Source organism: Gadus morhua, chromosome 2 (assembly GCF_902167405.1).
Source record: "Gadus morhua chromosome 2, gadMor3.0, whole genome shotgun sequence".
Taxonomy (NCBI): Eukaryota; Metazoa; Chordata; class Actinopteri; order Gadiformes; family Gadidae; genus Gadus; species Gadus morhua.
Genome location: NC_044049.1, coordinates 16,431,686 through 16,449,048, shown reverse-complemented (window position 1 = coordinate 16,449,048; position 17,363 = coordinate 16,431,686). Strand labels below are relative to the sequence as shown.

Sequence of the window (17,363 nt, the reverse complement as noted above, 5' to 3'; positions counted from 1 at the left end):
ATAGACGTCCTTTATATATAAAGTGACCGCCTATCACAACCAAACTACCAAAAATGAGTGTGGAAGCACCTGCCAAAAAGTAAATGTTGGGGTCACCAACATTTCCAGAGCTACCAATGGGGGGGGGGGAGGGAGAGGGAGAGAGAGAGAGAGAGGGTGGTAAACGGAAGTGAGACAGCGCAGCGGGTGGGGTTTCTGACTACGAGATGGACCTAGGTGTCAGAGGAAACATTGAGTGTGCACACGAACCTGGCTTATTATCTATCAGCATAAAAAACAACAACAATGATTGATGTAACCGTTGCGCTGCTGCCTAGCGCGCGACATCCATTCCATCCATGTTGTCTATAAGAAGAGGATGCATCAGTAGGAGGCTAACGCTAGCCAGCGACAAATCAGCGGTGTTTTTTTTTTTCACATGAATGTCCGTTTTCTCCTGACGTTGGGTTGTGCGGTTCCTGCAACGCTGAGTACCAGATTGTCAGTGTGGACGGATCGGCAACTTTAAATGGCTGTCTCACGGTACACTACCTAGCTAGTGTCACTAGCTAATGTTAGCTAGGAGAATGGTGTCTTTGCAGCAAGCTAGCTACTTAGCTGTTTATTTATATCAATGTTATGTAAGGACGGAGACCGTTTTAGCCTAGCCAGCTATACGGAACCACTAAAGTGAGAATAATGAATAACACGCAACAAGATATGTCTCCGGATTTCGTCTTGATGCGCCTGGTGTCGGCGGCCGAGTATGACCGTTTGGACGAGCCCGATGATTTGATGTCTGGAGGCGGGGGGTTCGGTCCTGTCAAAGCCGTGTTGGGTCATCACGGCAACAATATCAACAGCGGGTTTGATCTGGACCGTAATAGCCCGTCGACAGGCCTCGGCTCAGACTCGCCGCATTACAGTTCACCGCTCCCTGGTAAAGGCGAGATGGACAGCGGGACGTGTTTGGGTCAAACAACACCAGGGTCCGAGGAGCCGCTAACTTCTCCTCCATCAGGCATCGGGGACTTCTCCGTGGCTGCTCAGCATTTCGTGGACTACCCTGTATCCCACGCACACGGCGCTGGGTCCCACGGCTCGCGAGCGAAGCTGATGGTTTTTCAGAACTTGCTCAGGTCGAGTGACGGGATCCTAGAATGCGGGCTAGAGCAGCCTCCCCCTGGGTTTCTCCACAACTCGGTTCCTGGTGGCGGGGACGCAGAAAAACAGAGACGACCTCAATCAGGAAGTGTCTGTGTACCAGGTAGCACAACAACAAATAGCCAGTGTGTATTATCCTTACCACCGGTGAGCGGGAGAGAAAACACACGCTGCATCTCCTCTGCAGAAGACTGCACACAGCAGCAACACCACCTCCAGTGGCACCCAGCTCTAAAACTATCAAAGGTACCGTCGGAAAGCTCCCAGGCCTCACAGCAGGGTGTCCAGGCACTAGAATCTGACACAGGTTCTGTTTTGTGCCATCGACATCGTCTGCTACTGACTGACCGCCTCTCTAAGTGGCCCCCATGCTTGTTGGACCAGAGCCTACACTTGAGTCTTTTGGACCCCATGAAGAACTGCACTGTTGGTGGGGATGATCCTGTCCTGGCCTTGGCACGACACCTCGGCCAGCTTGGACACCATGCAGAGCTGATGGAGGCGAGGGAGGGGGGGGATCTTCGAGAGGACCTGGTGCTGCCCCTCACTCGGTGCTCATGTCACGGCGTGTTGACCTCAGCTACTGGGGGGATGGGCCCTGGCGAGGACCCCAGCGAGACCAGCGATGCTCTCTTGGTTCTCGAGGGTCTCGGGTCTGAAGAGGTGGGCAGGCTAGGTGACCAGGGGGGAGAGGGGGAGAGGGGTGTTGGCCTAACGGATGAAGGAACAGCCGGTGGGGAGGGAACCGGCTCTGTGTTCTCCAGCGGGACGCTCAGTGGTTTGATGCAGCAGGTCCACAGACTTGCAGAGGAGGCGGGGGTGTGTACCGATCAGAGCTGCCGTCAGTCGCTGGCTGGACCGGGTGCAGCAGTGTCGTTACCTCCCTCTGCCACACACCTCGCAGACCGCCGTCCGACAACCACCGGCATCTCTACGCCCTCCCAGTACACACCAATCCTGCCGCAGGCTCCGGAGGCTGCAGCGGCTCTTGCTGGGCTTCATGTCTTGCCGAATGCCCTGCACTCCTCTAGCACTAACCAAGGCCAGCGGCCCCAGCATCAGCACCAATCTCGCTCCCAGCCCCAGAGCCGGGCCACCACCCCAAAGCTGGGCATCGCGTCTGGGGGAGCGGGTCGTTCAGCCTTGCCGCTGGTCGTCCTGGAAGGGGAGGTCGGGAGGCGAGGGGCAGAGGGAGAGAAGACTCACCGGAAGTCAAGGAAGGGGGGGTCCTTAAAGGTGCGTCTCAGCAAGCTATTCCGAACCAAGAGTTCCAGCGGGGGTTCGGGGGGACTTCTGGACAAGAGGCCCTCCCTGGCGTCATCCACCTCGTCGGGCGGGAGCCTGCTTGATGTGTGGGGGTCGAGCTCCAGCAACACTGAACAAGACGGCTCCAGGTAAGAGGGCGGAGGGAGTAAGCAGGCCAGTTTGGTCACCTTTCTATAGAAGAACTATAGTATAAACAGCCTCATATGTTTTACACTTTGATTATGCCATGTGTCATTTTCAGAAGGAGAAACCTATAGACTCAAACACATTTTCAGCAAGTTCCCGAACATTTTCAGGTCAAATCTTTTTTAGGCAAGATCTACTGATCCAATCAGGAAAGAGATCCCCTGATTGATCAAAAATTAACCAACGGCAGATTATAAATTTGAAATGATCTTGTACATACGCAGGTGGGCACAGGCAACTTGAAACCAAGTGGTGTGAGTAGCCTCCGTGGCTCTGGGTCAAAGAGGTCCTCAAACCTGGGCTGGTACACTTGGTTAAACGCGGCAGGGGATTCCAGGGGCTCCCTAAAAGAAGAGCACAGCGGCGACCCCTGGACTTCCAAGTTCATCCTGCAGCGGTGTGTGCAGGGCGGTCTCTGAGGAGGCTGAGGCAGCGGAGAAGAAGGGCCATTTGCTATTTAAAAGCCCGGCCCCTTTCCTTAAACCGGCTCTTGTTGACGCTAACAGATGCTGCCACACATTCTGTATAGTGGGAATGTTACCCATTGATTGATTATGTTTGCTGTATTGGACTATTGATCATTGGACTGAAGCCCTCCGTTATGGAGCATGTGTCGTCAGGTGTCATTTTAACAGAGCTGCAAAGCTGACTCCTGTCCTCAGTTGTGTTGGAGATGAAAATGATGGGAGGAAAAAAGAATATGCACTTAAAGCAGCAGATTAAGAGGAAATTCTGATAACTGTAAATAGTTTTTAAAAGAACAAATGCAAAAAAATAAATTCTAAGTTGCTCGCACCGAACACTGCCCAATCACGCACAGATCAGGAAACCTGTTTTTGTAGAGATTTTTCCTGGCTGGCATGTACCAAACTAGCCCTGAATGGTTGTTCTTTTGGCTGGCGGGTTGAAAATGTTTGGACAGCCTATAACACCGTAATACGGCATTCGTGTATGATTTAGTTATTTTCACAGAACATAAGATTTGCAGATAGCTTGATGTTATGAATAATTTGATAATTTTGACTTACAGAATTATTGCCTACTTCTCTGTTAATTGATTCCCTCACAAAGTGAATCCTTGGCAAGCCAGCCATGGAGCCTTATCGTTGTCATGGCAATGAGAATCAGTGCAGTGCAGGAGAACAAAAAAAACCTTGATGCCGTTACCATGGCAAGAGGACTTTAGGACACATTCATTTAGCGGACAAGACGGCCATTGGCCATCCTCATGCATCTCATCCAACCAGCATCCAACATCCTAACCAAAGAAGGACTCGGACACATACAACATTCAACCCTCAGGACTGTGGGGTTGAACCGTTCACAGAGACTCTATTCAGAGAGCCGTCATCGTAGGACAAACACAGATGCCCCTCGTAACACCTAATGATGGTTCTGCTCCCTTCTCTGTGCTCAGGTAGTGGACTTATCTTGTGTAGTGTAGTCTACTCCCCGTGCCATGATACAGCAGAGCAATAATTCGTTTTTATGAGCCCCTGTGTGCAGTCATCATACAGGGAAGCCTCTTTGAAGAGAGTCTGTTGGTAAATGAAGACTTTCAATTGCGGTCACACTTGTATGTTTTTTGCAGTGGTCTGGGCTGTGAAGTGACACCGTTGACCTCAACGGATTCGCCAATGAGTCAATTACTGTTTAAGTTTGGCCTCCCGGTTCAAGTGAAACGCTCCGCCTGACGGAGACAAATTGGTTTATCGGTCGGATGCTGGTGTCGTCGCCCAAGGACACCTTGGGACTGCAGGTCACCCGTGTATTTGTGTCTGACCTGCTTTTCCAAAGGGACGGGCAGTAATTCAATCTGTGCAGCTCTCCTGCCTGATGTTTCAACGACGTGAGGCTAAGGTGCCATGCTTTCATAACACCAGTTTTATGTAGATTTCATCTTTTGTAATGACGACGTGAAAGATTGCTGGCATGTGGAGGCAGGAAAAGTGTGGTGTAGCCACTGTGTAGCGTCTACCACTCTTCTGTGCTGCAAGCTGTCTGAGCTTTGTGTCTATCAAGTGGATAGGTCAACCCACTTGAGCCTCAACTATGATTTTGATCAATCAATCGAGTTTCCAGATCCAAAACTAATGCTAGCTTTGTGTGTTTTTAAAATGATGAGTTAATCCTTAAATAATACCCCCCCCCCCCTATTATTTATCTGGCTTTTGACATCGGCAGAAACCTTTATATATTATTGCTAATATTTAGTTATTTATGTTGTATAATGGTGTCCATATGGCGCTTGCCTCTTTGTCTGGTTGTTTTACAAGCTAAAAGCCTATTTTATTCTGCTCGTTCCTTCCTTTCCTCTCCATTATGTCATATATCACACTGAACGTGTGTCCTATCAGTTTTCAGGGGGAGTTTGCTTTATATAGCCTTGATAGTGTTTCCTGTGATGCTAGGTGTCTTTGCATGAAGGTTGTTGGAAACTGCTATATGTACTGCTTGTAAACAACCTTTACTCGTTTTTCTTTTCTCTCTCTGTCTCTGTCTCTCTCTTCCTCTTTCTCTGTGGCATTGTCTCTCTATCACCTTCCCCCCAACCTAGACTGCAGGTCTCCAGGCCCAATAGTGCCTTCTCACCGGTGTCCTTTAGTCCTCCCTTCACCGGTAAGTTGTGTGTGTATGCGTGTGTCTCAAAGCGTCTCTAGATATGCAATTCGACTTGATGGACCATTCAACCAACAAGATTGCAGACAAAAGTTAAAATAAACGATTGATAAGCTAATAATTTAAATGACAAAAAAACTAAACTTTTCCTTTTCCAACTTACTCCTCAACTTCTCCCTGTTTCTCAATTCATACATTTTCGAGCTCTTTATTGAGCCTTGCATACCCACTGTATCTTAAAGCCTCAGCATGCTTCGAAATAAGTCGATTTTGTTTTGGCTGGGAGGTTGAGACCGGAGAAGTCCTTTGAAAACAAAATTCTTTCATACTTGCGGTTTCAGTTTGATCACTAAACTATTAGTTAAAAACAGTGTGGTCTCCGTGGAGATGGGGAAATTGGATCCAAATAAATGACGCACGCCTGGCTTTTCTCATCGATCAAACACCGGGGTTTGCATTGCATTCATCTGAGTAGATTTCGGCCCCTTATTTAATTTTGGAGGTCCAAGAAATGCTGATGAAGACATAAGCCAAATAAGCCTCCAATGTTTCTATAAATCGAATTAAAAAGTTAAGGGAAATCATACGTGAGGGCAACGATTCGTCTATCCTTTTTTTTTTTACGAGGAAAAAATATAATTTTTTTATAATAATATTATTGATAAAGTTTTTTTAGCAGAGTGGTTGGATCCTTTGTGGTTCCCCAACGAGGACATTCTGGTTTTGAATGAATTTGCATCGCTTATTTTTACCTGCAAGAGGGAAGATTTAGTGGTGAATTTAACCCAGACACGTGGCTTGCACCCAATGGCAGTTGTCAAAAGTCTTTTCCCTTTTCATCTTAGCCCATGAAACTGCTGTCGTTTGGTGTGGGCCCAGGAAGGCACAGACCACTTTCTTTTCCGCTGCTCGAGCTGCCTTATGATCTGTGACGGATTGTTCTATCAGGATTATTTTACATGTGCAGTAATAATGAAGAACATGTGCATTGATACCAGCGAGGTCAAGCATGCTGTAGTCGTATTTAACACAGGCCATTTCCGTGTTACACCTCTCACAGGCTAGCCCATGTGGTCCGTATTGTCAAAGCGGAAGCCTGCTTCTGATTTATGATAGTATAGGGAATGGTCTGGGTCAGTTTTAGCTGGGTAGCCTACTGTCCTCAATCCATACTTTTGGGTGCACTGTGTAGGATGCATTTTAATTTGCCTTTGCCTGGTAAATTGTACGTTTGGCATCAGTGGTTAAAAAGTGTTGTTTTGTTTGCCTAAACCTAACCAATTAGTTGTGTTGTCTAAACTTAACCAACCTGACCACCTGGGAGAAGGTATTGTGCTTTGCCCTGAAAGCAAATTCTCCTGTGGGCTTTCTGATAGATAGTTAGTAGTTTTGTTTCATTCTAAATCGGTCAGTCAGATTCTTTTGTGAAGATTTTTCCAAGATTCTCCTACGGATTGGGGGTTGGGGGGTTGATCGAAACAAAAGAGGCTCATTCCACTCATCAACACACGTCCACCTTTCTGAAGCAAAGTAGTGAAAGATGACTTGCGTGCAAGTGAACTGAGCGTTCCACGGCAATGAGAAGACCCGAGATTTCTCCTCATATGAGGCCAATAAAGCAATGATTAAAAGAAAAACACAAACGCCCGATCAAAGGCCCGGCCCGACCCGGCCCGAGGATAGTGGTGGGAAATATCGGCACGACCCGGACCGCGGGTCCGGCCGGGTCCGGTCAGGTCGGGCTCGGGCTTGGAACTCTGTGCGTTTGGCGCGTTATTTAGGAGCGTAAAACGCGTCTAACGCGCTGCTTTAGAGCGTTATGCCGATTTTCAACGGCTCTAACGCGCTGCGCGTAACGCGTTCAGTGTAGCCGTACCTTTAGTCTTTTGTTTCCATTGCCAATAAACACAATGGTATACTGCTAAAGAGGCTATAATGTGTCAAGTTATAGCCTAACTATGCAAATAACTCTATACATTTATGCTTCTATTCAAGCAGGCATTCTTGATTGTGAAAGCGACTTGTGAAGCCACTTTGGAAAAAAGCATCAACTGAATGGTTAAAATGTAAATATAATGCATTCAGTTGTTACATGACCACAAAACTAGGAAACAGTAGTCCAATAAAACGGAAAATAGGTGCAGATATAACGCATATGTAACCAAGCACATGCATTACACCCAATTCATAAATGTCTGATTGAATTTGCAGAATGTATTCATAACTAGCTCGTCTGTCCAAACCGATCAACAGACGATGCCATTGCCCTAGCTACACACGCCACCCTCTCCCACCTGGAAAAGAGCAACACATATGTGAGGATGCTGTTTGTGGACTACAGCTCAGCATTCAACACTATTGTGCCTGCCAAGCTCGTCCCGAAGCTCAGGGGCCTGGGTCTTAAAACACCCCTGTGCAACTGGATCCTGGACTTCCTGACGAGCAGACCCCAGGTGGTGAGAATGGGCAACCACACCTCCTCCTCACTGACCCTGAGTACCGGGGGCCCCCCAGGGCTGCGTACTCAGTCCCCTCCTGTACTCCCTGTACACGCATGACTGTGTGGCAACACACAGTTCCAACATCATCCTGAAGTTTGCAGACGACACTACCATCCTGGGTCTCATCTCTAACAACGATGAGACCGCCTATAGAGATGAGGTAAGGGTCTTGGCAGAATGGTGCCAAGACAACAACCTGTCTCTCAACGTCTGCAAAACCAAGGAAATGATCGTGGATTTCAGGAAGCTGCAGAGGGGGGGTCAGGACCCCATACACATCGAGGGAGCTGAAGTGGAGAGAGTCTCCAACTTCAAATTCCTCGGTGTGTACATCAAGGATGACCTAACCTGGTCCATGCAGGCAGGCTCAGCAGTCAAAACTGCACAGAAGCGGCTATACTTCTTGAGGAGACTCAAGAAGTTTGGCATGTCTTCAAAAACTTTAACAAACTTCTACAGATGCACCATTGAGAGCATCCTCTCAGGCTGCATCACTGCCTGGTATGGTAGCTGCTCCGCTGCCGACCGCAAGGCCCTGCAGAGGGTGGTGAAGACAGCGAAGCGTATCACCGGCAGCCATCTCCCCTCCGTGCAAGGCATCTACAACAGTAGATGCCTGAGGAAAGCAAAAAAGATTCTAAAGGACAACAGCCACCCAGGCTATGGACTGTTCTCATTGCTGCCGTCTGGTAGACGCTACCGGAGCATCCGAACACGGACTACCAGACTCACAAATAGCTTTTTCCCCCTGGCTGTAAGGCTTCTGAATCAGAAACACTGAACCTCTGAACAGTTGCCACCTCCACCTACTCCCTGCTCCCCCACTCATACAATTCACTTCATAGATATATTTGCACAATTTTAAAAACTTTTAACTTATCCTTAGCATTTCTTTTCAACTTACTCTCTATTCACACTTAAACTGCTGCTAGCCCTTCTACTGTACTCTAATTGTGGAATGTTAATGTTAAATGTTATATTGTTATGTCATAGTGCTACAGAGGTTGTTTTTTAATTTGTTGTATGTTAATGTTACATTTTATATGGTTTATTGTCATATTGTTTTAGTTTTATGTTATTTTTGTTATATGTATGACGTCTACTGCGTAGATGAATGATGCTTGCCAAGTCGTAAGAATTTTGCTGTGCTGAAGCAATTTGGTACATGCAACAATAAACACACTTTGACTTTGACTTTGACTTTGAATGCCATTTAGTAGTATAGCCCGTCCTTACTTTGAGTTTTAAATAATTTGTTTAATTTTACCTATGCAAGCATATGGAAAGTGAAGGTAGACCTTGATCTCGAGTTGATTTTGTATTTGTCAAAGGCTGTCAAGAGTCTACCACTGTCTTTTTAAGCAGTTCAGTACCATTCACCATCGAGTGGCATCGTGGCCACGTAACAAAAAACTTTTGCCAGCCAGCTTTTGAAAATGACCGTTCCGGTCAAATGTAATTCCGCAGTGCCGTTGCTTCTAGTGTTAAGCTACAGCTAACACAGGTCTTTTTTCCCCTGTCCTTTTCTACTCTCTGTCTCCTTTCCTCCCATGGCTCTCTCCTCTATTCTGGGTGCGTTTGGTCGCGCCTTACCGTATGCCCAGGTGAGACGGTGTCTCTTGTGGATGTGGACATTTCCCGGAGGGGGCTCAACTCTTTGCACCCCCCGACCCCACCCCCTCCTCCCAGACGGAGCCTCAGTTTGCTGGGTACACTTCTTTCCACTTTTTCCCTTTCTTTCCCCTTTTCCCTCCCCTGAACCTTCTGTATCTGTATGGACATATCTCTCTTCGTCATTTGTTACTGTTTGCTCTATGTTTTGATTTATATTATTGACTGTTCTGTTTGTGTTCTATTTTGTCTTTCAAGACGGGTGACAAGCCTGCACGATTGACTCTTTATTTACCGTATATAAACCAAAACAAACCAATATACTGTGTTTTAGTAAGGGTAGATGTTCATTGGTACACCAGTGACGATGTGTCTTCTGTTGTCCATCCAGATGACTTTAATGGACCTCCACAGCAGCAGCAGCAACCAGGAGGCCCCTTCCTGGAGCGCAACATGGGGGTTTCGCTACAGTCGCTCCCCCCCCGCCCTCTGGCCCTCCCTCCGTCCATCAGCACCATCCAACACAGCCTCAGCCTCAATGGTGAGACACTCATACACTCACACTCACACTCACAGTCTCACACTCAGTCAGTGTTAGGAGAAGTTGCTTTGGTTTACTAGTGCTTGAAGAGTTTGTGCTAGCTGTGAGCCAATTACGCACTTACAGATCCCTGCCCCCAGCAGATTTTAGATTATTAGTGTAAAGTCTGGTTTGTTTGTCTAAAATCCTGGTCAAATTTATGTTGCAGAATTCCAGGTCATTTAATTTTCGTCTCAAGATTGATCTTCTTTTTCATGTAAAAGGTTCCTCTTGTCAGACAGTTCCAGTTCTACCACTAGAGGGCGACAGTGAGCTGTATTCCTTATGTCGTTTTCACTGTCACTTGTGTTACCATAATCCATTAAAACCTCTCCCTAAAACCGAGAAGGTTATGATTCAACTGCAACAAAAAACAAAAGAGGCCAGAGCACAACTCATGTTTTACTATGCGTCCAATGTTTAATTCCTAATAAACGCAAAAGCAAAAAATAGGAATTGTTTCCCGCATTCAATTGTGGATTAAAGTCAACAAATCGAATTCTATGTTAGCTGAATGTAATTAATTCAGACTATTTATTCCTCGACACACGCAACCTTTAACCAGCATGTTGCTTGTGTCCGAGAGCAAAGCAACTTTACCAACCTTAGTCTTCTACTCTGAATGTCTGCAATCGGATTTCAGTCGTCTGCGTTCTTGCGGTGACTGCGCTAGAAGCCGTTTCAGTGCCTCCACGGTCCTAGCCTCATGCCCAGGGCTGAACCACCTTCCAATCATGGGCTGATGTCGGATCAAATAAGTCAATATACCGAATCAGTGGTAGTTCGAAAATGGAGACATTTTTTTATCGTTATATCAGAGCCAACGGGAGGTCTGAGGTGTGCCTCGATGCTGTTCTTTAAAATCAGGTTTAAAACTCCTACTTGATAAACGTTACAAAGAATGTCTACGCTTTCCTATGTATGCACCTAACTTAATCTTACAAGAGATATTGTAAAATAAAAGTGGGGGGTCCATGGAAAACTTGCCTTTCCCTGCTTCTCCCGTTTGCAGACACATTCCTCGGCGGCCTGCCCAGACCCATCCCCCTACGTCCCGACGGCCAGCAGCCCCCCCCTAGGCTGGGCACCCGGCCCCTCCTCTGCCCCCTCAGCCGGCCCGACGCCAGCAGCTTCGCCACCAGCCTACGGGAACTTGAAAAGGTAGCGGTACTGTGCCCCGGCAACAGTGTGGTCGCTACTTTGACCCACGTCTGATATTAGAAACAGCCATCCGGCTCTGAAGGCCTGGAGGGCGATTTCCGTGTTGCTGTCCAAAGATGTGGACTACCGTCTGAGCTTTTGGGACCAATATATGTTGCGTCTACATTTTTGTTGCGCTCTATTCTTTCTGATCCTTGAATCATTACTTTTGCACGATATTTTACTCTGGCTTTACCCTGCTCTCTCCAGCTATTTTGTGTGCATCCCCTCTCTTTTTAAATGAGAGTATATCGCCGCGGCAACGGGCAACTATAAATGCTGATGCGCTACGATCAGCGTAGCTATCGTCTCACTAGCCAGAGGGACTCTTATTAGCCTGTAGGACGTCCAAGTGATGGTTGCATGACTAACTGCCCTGGTGATGTGATCACGGGAGGGAAATCAGGAAGGAAGCACTTTTACAAAACAATTACACCTAAAATAATACTCACGGCGATACATCCTGTGGTGGTTGTTCATCTGACTGCTCAGAGGGTATACAGGATTTGGGGGTAAATGATGACGTGCGGTTGTTTTCTCTGTTTGTGTTGGTTAACGTCCAGTGTGGCTGGTACTGGGGCCCCATGAACTGGGAGGACGCCGAGATGAAGCTGAAGGGGAAGGCGGACGGGTCGTTCCTCGTGAGGGACAGCTCAGACCCCCGCTACATCCTCAGTCTGAGCTTCAGGTCCCAGGGGGTCACCCACCACACACGCATGGAACATTACAGAGGTGAGATGTGCATCTCAACGCTTGCACACGGCCTCACACAAGATCTTAATCAGATACACATTATTGCCATTCTTGAATCGAAACTATTTAAACCACATGCTCCAGGAGTCTGACTAGGGATGGGGATCATTAATATTTATTGATATCGATAACATTTTTGATATTCCTTAACGATCCGAGTCTTTATCGATACCACTATCGATACTTTTCTATTAATTAGTGGAAACACGTGTTTTTAGTGATGAGGAAAATATTTAGGAAATAAATAATTGTATTTTAAATTGAATATGTAATTCTTAATAAATATTGACATCAGTAGTTTTAATTATATATACTAAAATGATTAGAGCACTAATGCAACTGTATTAGTAACAAAGAAACATGAGTAACACAGTATTACTCATGTTTCTCACCATAAACTCAATTTACCATTACATTTGAACGCATCGTGATAACCTAACAGTCGTTTTACTGAGCCAACCTCAACACATCATCAAGCAGCACATCTGAAACTTTATTTACTTTTTAAGATAACTAGCTTACATGCTGCCGATTACAACACCGATTTCACAATTGGATTACTATTTTTAACTGACGGGACTAGCGACAATGTCTGTCGATTGTTGATCTGTCAATGTGTGCGATTACCGCTCGTACTTTGAGTGGATGATTTCTTTTTTTCATTTGATTAAAATGCCGTTAGGCGACTCGAGGGACACAGCATTGCGTTACAGAACCTACGGAACAAGAAACATAATAAATGAATGACGGGACTCGATAGTGGTATCGATAAGCCCAAACGTTAATGATATTCGGGTTTTGAAAAAAGTGGAACCGGGTCCTTGATAGAACTGGGTTTCAATCCCCATCCCTAAGTCTGACAGTATTTGAATAGGTGTCTTTCTCTCCCTGTCTCTTTTCTCATTCGGTCTCTACTCCTATTCTGTGTCTGTCTGTCTGTCCCCCCTCATAGGTACCTTCAGTCTGTGGTGTCACCCAAAGTTCGAGGATCGCTGCCACTCAGTGGTGGAGTTCATAGAGCGAGCCATCATGCACTCCAAGAATGGGAAGTTCCTTTACTTCCTGCGCTCCAGAGTGCCAGGTCAGTCTCTCTTCTCTTTATCTCTTCTCTCTCTCGGATCAGTCTCTATGAGCTGGGGCTCATAGAGGGCAGTCACAATGCCTCAGGTTAGGATAGCCCAGGGCTTACTTGACTCATGTTCACACACGCACACAAAGGTTCCATCTACCCAGGGCAAGTTCCCTGTCCTTGATTTACACAGGCTATTTAAAGGCTAAGTAAACCCCGGTTTTAGCAGGGGTACGTCTGCCCTCGAGTTACACAAAAATGCTATCTTTCAGACGTGAAATAGCATTTCTTAATGTTTTTCTAATAACGGACCCATTGGGGTACATATGAGTGAGTGGAAAGACCATGGTCACACCCGCCCGCATGTGGATTGCCAATTTCTGAAATTTTACCCGAAAAGCACCATTGTAATTAAGGAGCTGTGTGTGTGTGTGTGGTGTGTGTGTGTGTGTCTCTCTGCAGGTCTGCCCCCTACTCCCGTCCAGCTACTGTATCCGGTGTCCAGATTCAGCAGCGTCAAGTCCCTCCAACACCTGTGCCGCTTCTGTATTCGACAGCTGGTTCGCATCGATCACATCCAAGAGCTGCCCCTGCCCACGTACGTATGCACACGCACACATTGTGTAATAAACACGGCTCAAATTAGTGTTTTTACTATTCGTCACTTTACTTTTTTTTCTCTCAACTTGATGTTCCCTGTGTCTCTCGCTCTGGTTCTCTGACAATTTTTATCTCCTTCTTTCTTTTGCTTGCTTTCTTTCTTCTGGCTGGATCTGTCCCCCAGGCCTCTGATTATGTATCTTAGGAAGTTCTACTACTATGACCCCGAGGAAGAGACGTACCCACCCATCGAGGAGAAGGCGAAGGGGCCCAAACAGCACACTCAGCCGGGGGTGGAGTCTCAAACGTAGCGCTGGAGCCTGATTGGACCGAGTGTGTTATCTCATTTTTATATCTTTGTGACATTACATAGAGAGTGAGGCCCCGTTTACATGAGGACGCTTGCGGGTAAAAACGTCAAAATATTTTATCGGAAATGCCTTTCGTTTAGACGGTGACAGCGTTTTTGGGGCATGAAAACGCATACATCTGAAACCACCCTCCAGAGTGGAAAAGTTGAATACGCTCCGCCGTAGTGTTTCCGTCTACACTGCCAAGACGCAAAACACTGCTCAGATCTGCTCACGTCGCCTACGCGTTTACGTCACATACATGTGCCAGTACAAGGAAATAAACAAACATGTCCGATTATTTCCATGCGTCGGACCTTCAAGCTGCTCTGGCAGCTCTAACAAGCGTACAGTAGTCTTTCCACGAAATGTACAGGATATGTACAGATAGTATTACTGAACAGAGAAGGATCTTTTTGGTTTTTGCGGCACGGATAAGAAGAAGGAAGATTCGACGCATGCGCTCAGACATGGCGGTTTTGTGTGATGGTGTATCACAGCATCACCTAGCCGCCTGGCATGCATACCCAATCGAATTCCACAGACTTTTGCGTCACCGTATGCACGCAGATTTCCTCCCGAAAACACTTGTCTAAACACGGAATAAAAAGTGAAGACGCGACGCCACTTTTGCGTCTTCTGTTCAGGCCGTCATCGTGTAAACGTAGCCTTAGTAGACATGCATTGTAAATTCATCTGTCATTTATGCAAAACTTGTGACTCTCGTTTTTCTGCCTAGGAGTTTTGTTGTTTTTGCTTTTATTTTGTTACCCGACCAGAGGACCTGAGGACAAACCACCAGGAAATGGATACAGTCGTGAGACTGAAGCCAATCAGAATCACCTCTCTTGGCTCTTCATATGTATGGAGTTGTAGATGAACCACCCTCCCCCTTTGCGGCTCCATTTTTGACCATCGGGGACATTGGGAGGGGCAGGGGATGTAAATACTACTCCTCTCTTGAGATGTCATGGCTGAGCAGCGTAACTCCAGGAAGTGACTGGTTTCAGCAAAGGTGCTAACTTGCTGAAACAAAACCCCATGTCGTGTCTGAATTCCACATTGCTTCAAAAGACAATTCCCCGAGAAATTAATTTATTTACATGTTTTATGGTTTTTCATGTTGGACATGCTGAGAAGTATTGAAACAACACAATGAATGCTATGCAGTATTTAACAGAGACACAATGGTAGGTACGAAGACGTAACGCCACACAGCCAGCTCATCATTTGTGTGTTGCTAGATAATTTACCAAAGGTTAATACATGGGACTGCGGTGGTTGTAGAAAATAGTGGTTGCAGCACCAGGGACAGTGGACACACACACACACACACACACACACACACACACACACACACACACACACACACACGTTATAAAGAAACTTGTTGACTTATCCGTGAACCTTAAATGGCACAGACAATACTCATTTCTGCTGTAATACTATTCAAAACATATTCTCCTAAGCCAAAACATGGTATTGGCCAATTAGAATTGATCTGGCACTGAGCCTGTTTGGTAGAAAATACACTCTAGATGCTCTACGACTTCAGCTAAGAATGGGAGGCTTAAGGACTTAAGATGCGTTAATGGTCTGACATTAAAGGAAAAAACTCTTACAGGAAGAACGACTGCTACCCCACTAAAATGCTCTGGTTTGGATTTCCCAAATATTGCTGTTCCACCGAAAACAACTGTATTAACTTTTGGGTTCGGGAGCATCAGTGGGTGGGGGGGGGGGGGGGGCTGGGTGCATCCATACTTTGTTTGATTGAGGCGTCACTTTAGTAGAGTTGCATCCCAGCCGAGACAGATATTGTACACTTATTTGATCCCCTTCACGTGTCAACGGTATTTGTCAATCCGGGTCCAATCAGCCCCCTTAACACTCTTAAAGATGTCTGGGTAGGCAGCAGGCTAGGGCACCGACAGTTTAACCCCAGGCGTCGACTAGGCGTCTAAGGAGATGATAGGAATATTTGTCCTAGTTGACCGCTACAGCCTGAAGAACAGTGTCCTTGCAAGTCTGGACTATGGGGATGCTTTGATGAAACAAGTGGTATTTTGTTATGGAATGGAAATGTTTAATTGCGTTATCAAAAAAAGTAGCTTCTACATTACTACGGTCATGGTATTGGACGTGAGAAATGTCCCGTTTCACCGCTCACCATCTGCATATAACAGAAGGCCAACATTGTTATGGATTACTGGTGACGTCTCTGACTGACCAAGAGTGTTGTTGCTGAATAAGTTCACTATGTTTCGCTGCAAGTCATCGGCCTTTACCTTGGTTATGAAAGCAGAAGTGCTACAATGTGGCAGAGAAAAAGTGCTTCAATAGGAAAAGAATACACTTGAATGTTTGAAGTTCCGGCTTCTCAATTTTAACGACCACATGTACGAAGTATTTTCCTGGTGTAAAGGAATTGTTTTGACTATCTGCTAGGACACAGTCGGACCGTTAACCGCATTTTCACGGTTTTCCATTAGATGGGTTGGCAATTAGGATTTAAGTAAAAGCAAATCAAAGGTGGTGATGTTCATTCGCTCCGTTCAGGTTCAAAGCCTAAATGTCCTCTCCCTTCCAGACTTGCTGTTTGTACTGAGAATGAGGTGTATGCGTGTGTGTGATTGTCTTTGAGCGCACGTTTCTGTATATATTTGTATGTGTGTACATATTGTATGATGGGTATATTTGTAGCAGAGCACAGTTACAAATCAAAAAACTGTCCTTGACATTATATGCCTATGTATGGGCGTGTGTCTGCAAGAGAGAGATATCACTGAGGTATATGGACTGCTCCGAGCTGCACTGGAAGTCTTGTCTTTTACCAGACAAACCTGCGTCACCCGAAGAAATAAAGTGTTCAAACCGATCGATTGCTTGCATAGTCTTATCTGAGAGTGACAGACACACAGGTTATAAGGAGGGAGAATGCTTCACAATGTTTTGCAAGAGCCTGAGTTTGCATGCATCTTGTAATGTAGGCTACTGTAACCAAAACTGTTTTCATCTTGACTTGTGCTATGGAAAAAAGATAGTTCAGAAGGACCCATAGGACTATTCATACACTTCACTATTTCATTACTTTAAAGGAGACATATTATACCACCAGGTGTGACTGTGATTAGCCTTACAAGCCGTTTCGAAAATCTGCTAGATAGATGAGCAACGTTTACTTCAGTCCACAGGGTAGGCTGGTAGACTGATCTATCCAGCACAGGTCTAGGTGGAAAAGCCCACTAGTGATGTCATATGGGGCAGATAACACCTGGTGGTATAATATGTCTCCTTTAACTTAATGATATAACTTAACTAGAAAGTGCAATTCCTGCAGAAAATGCTGTACCAATTGTATGAATTGGGGGGAAGGAACTTTGGCTTTGACTCCCTCAAGAACATGAACCACGACATGGAGGAGAAAGGGATTGTTGGCGGCGAAAGTCTCCCGCTTGAGCCCCGCTGAGGGACCACCGCCGGAG

The 17,363-nt window shown here is 46.2% G+C and overlaps 1 protein-coding gene across 2 annotated transcripts; it reads left to right on the top strand.

Annotated features, from left to right (window-relative positions):
* The first annotated feature begins 150 nt into the window (after positions 1 to 150).
* Positions 151 to 16,756, top strand: LOC115533042 (uncharacterized). Of its 2 annotated transcripts, XM_030343231.1 has the most exons (10): positions 151 to 2,537; positions 5,153 to 5,214; positions 9,320 to 9,424; positions 9,718 to 9,867; positions 10,919 to 11,067; positions 11,670 to 11,838; positions 12,812 to 12,940; positions 13,391 to 13,526; positions 13,713 to 13,861; positions 14,618 to 16,756. In XM_030343231.1, the coding sequence occupies exons 1-9, from the start codon at positions 679 to 681 to the stop codon at positions 13,837 to 13,839; spliced, it is 2,886 nt and encodes a 961-aa protein (XP_030199091.1). In that variant the 5' UTR covers positions 151 to 678; the 3' UTR covers positions 13,840 to 13,861; positions 14,618 to 16,756. The 2 variants fall into 2 exon arrangements, with proteins under 2 accessions (XP_030199091.1, XP_030199100.1); XM_030343240.1 differs by lacking the exon at positions 9,320 to 9,424.
* The last annotated feature ends 607 nt before the right edge of the window (positions 16,757 to 17,363 follow it).

Bases quoted from the DNA above. Each gene is read 5' to 3' on its own strand.
- LOC115533042 (XM_030343231.1), top strand. From the start codon at position 679: ATGAATAACACGCAACAAGATATGTCTCCGGATTTCGTCTTGATGCGC. The intron at 9,868-10,918 runs GTGAGACACTCA...TCCCGTTTGCAG, and splicing joins ACACAGCCTCAGCCTCAATG to ACACATTCCTCGGCGGCCTG. The intron at 11,068-11,669 runs GTAGCGGTACTG...GTTAACGTCCAG, and splicing joins GCCTACGGGAACTTGAAAAG to TGTGGCTGGTACTGGGGCCC.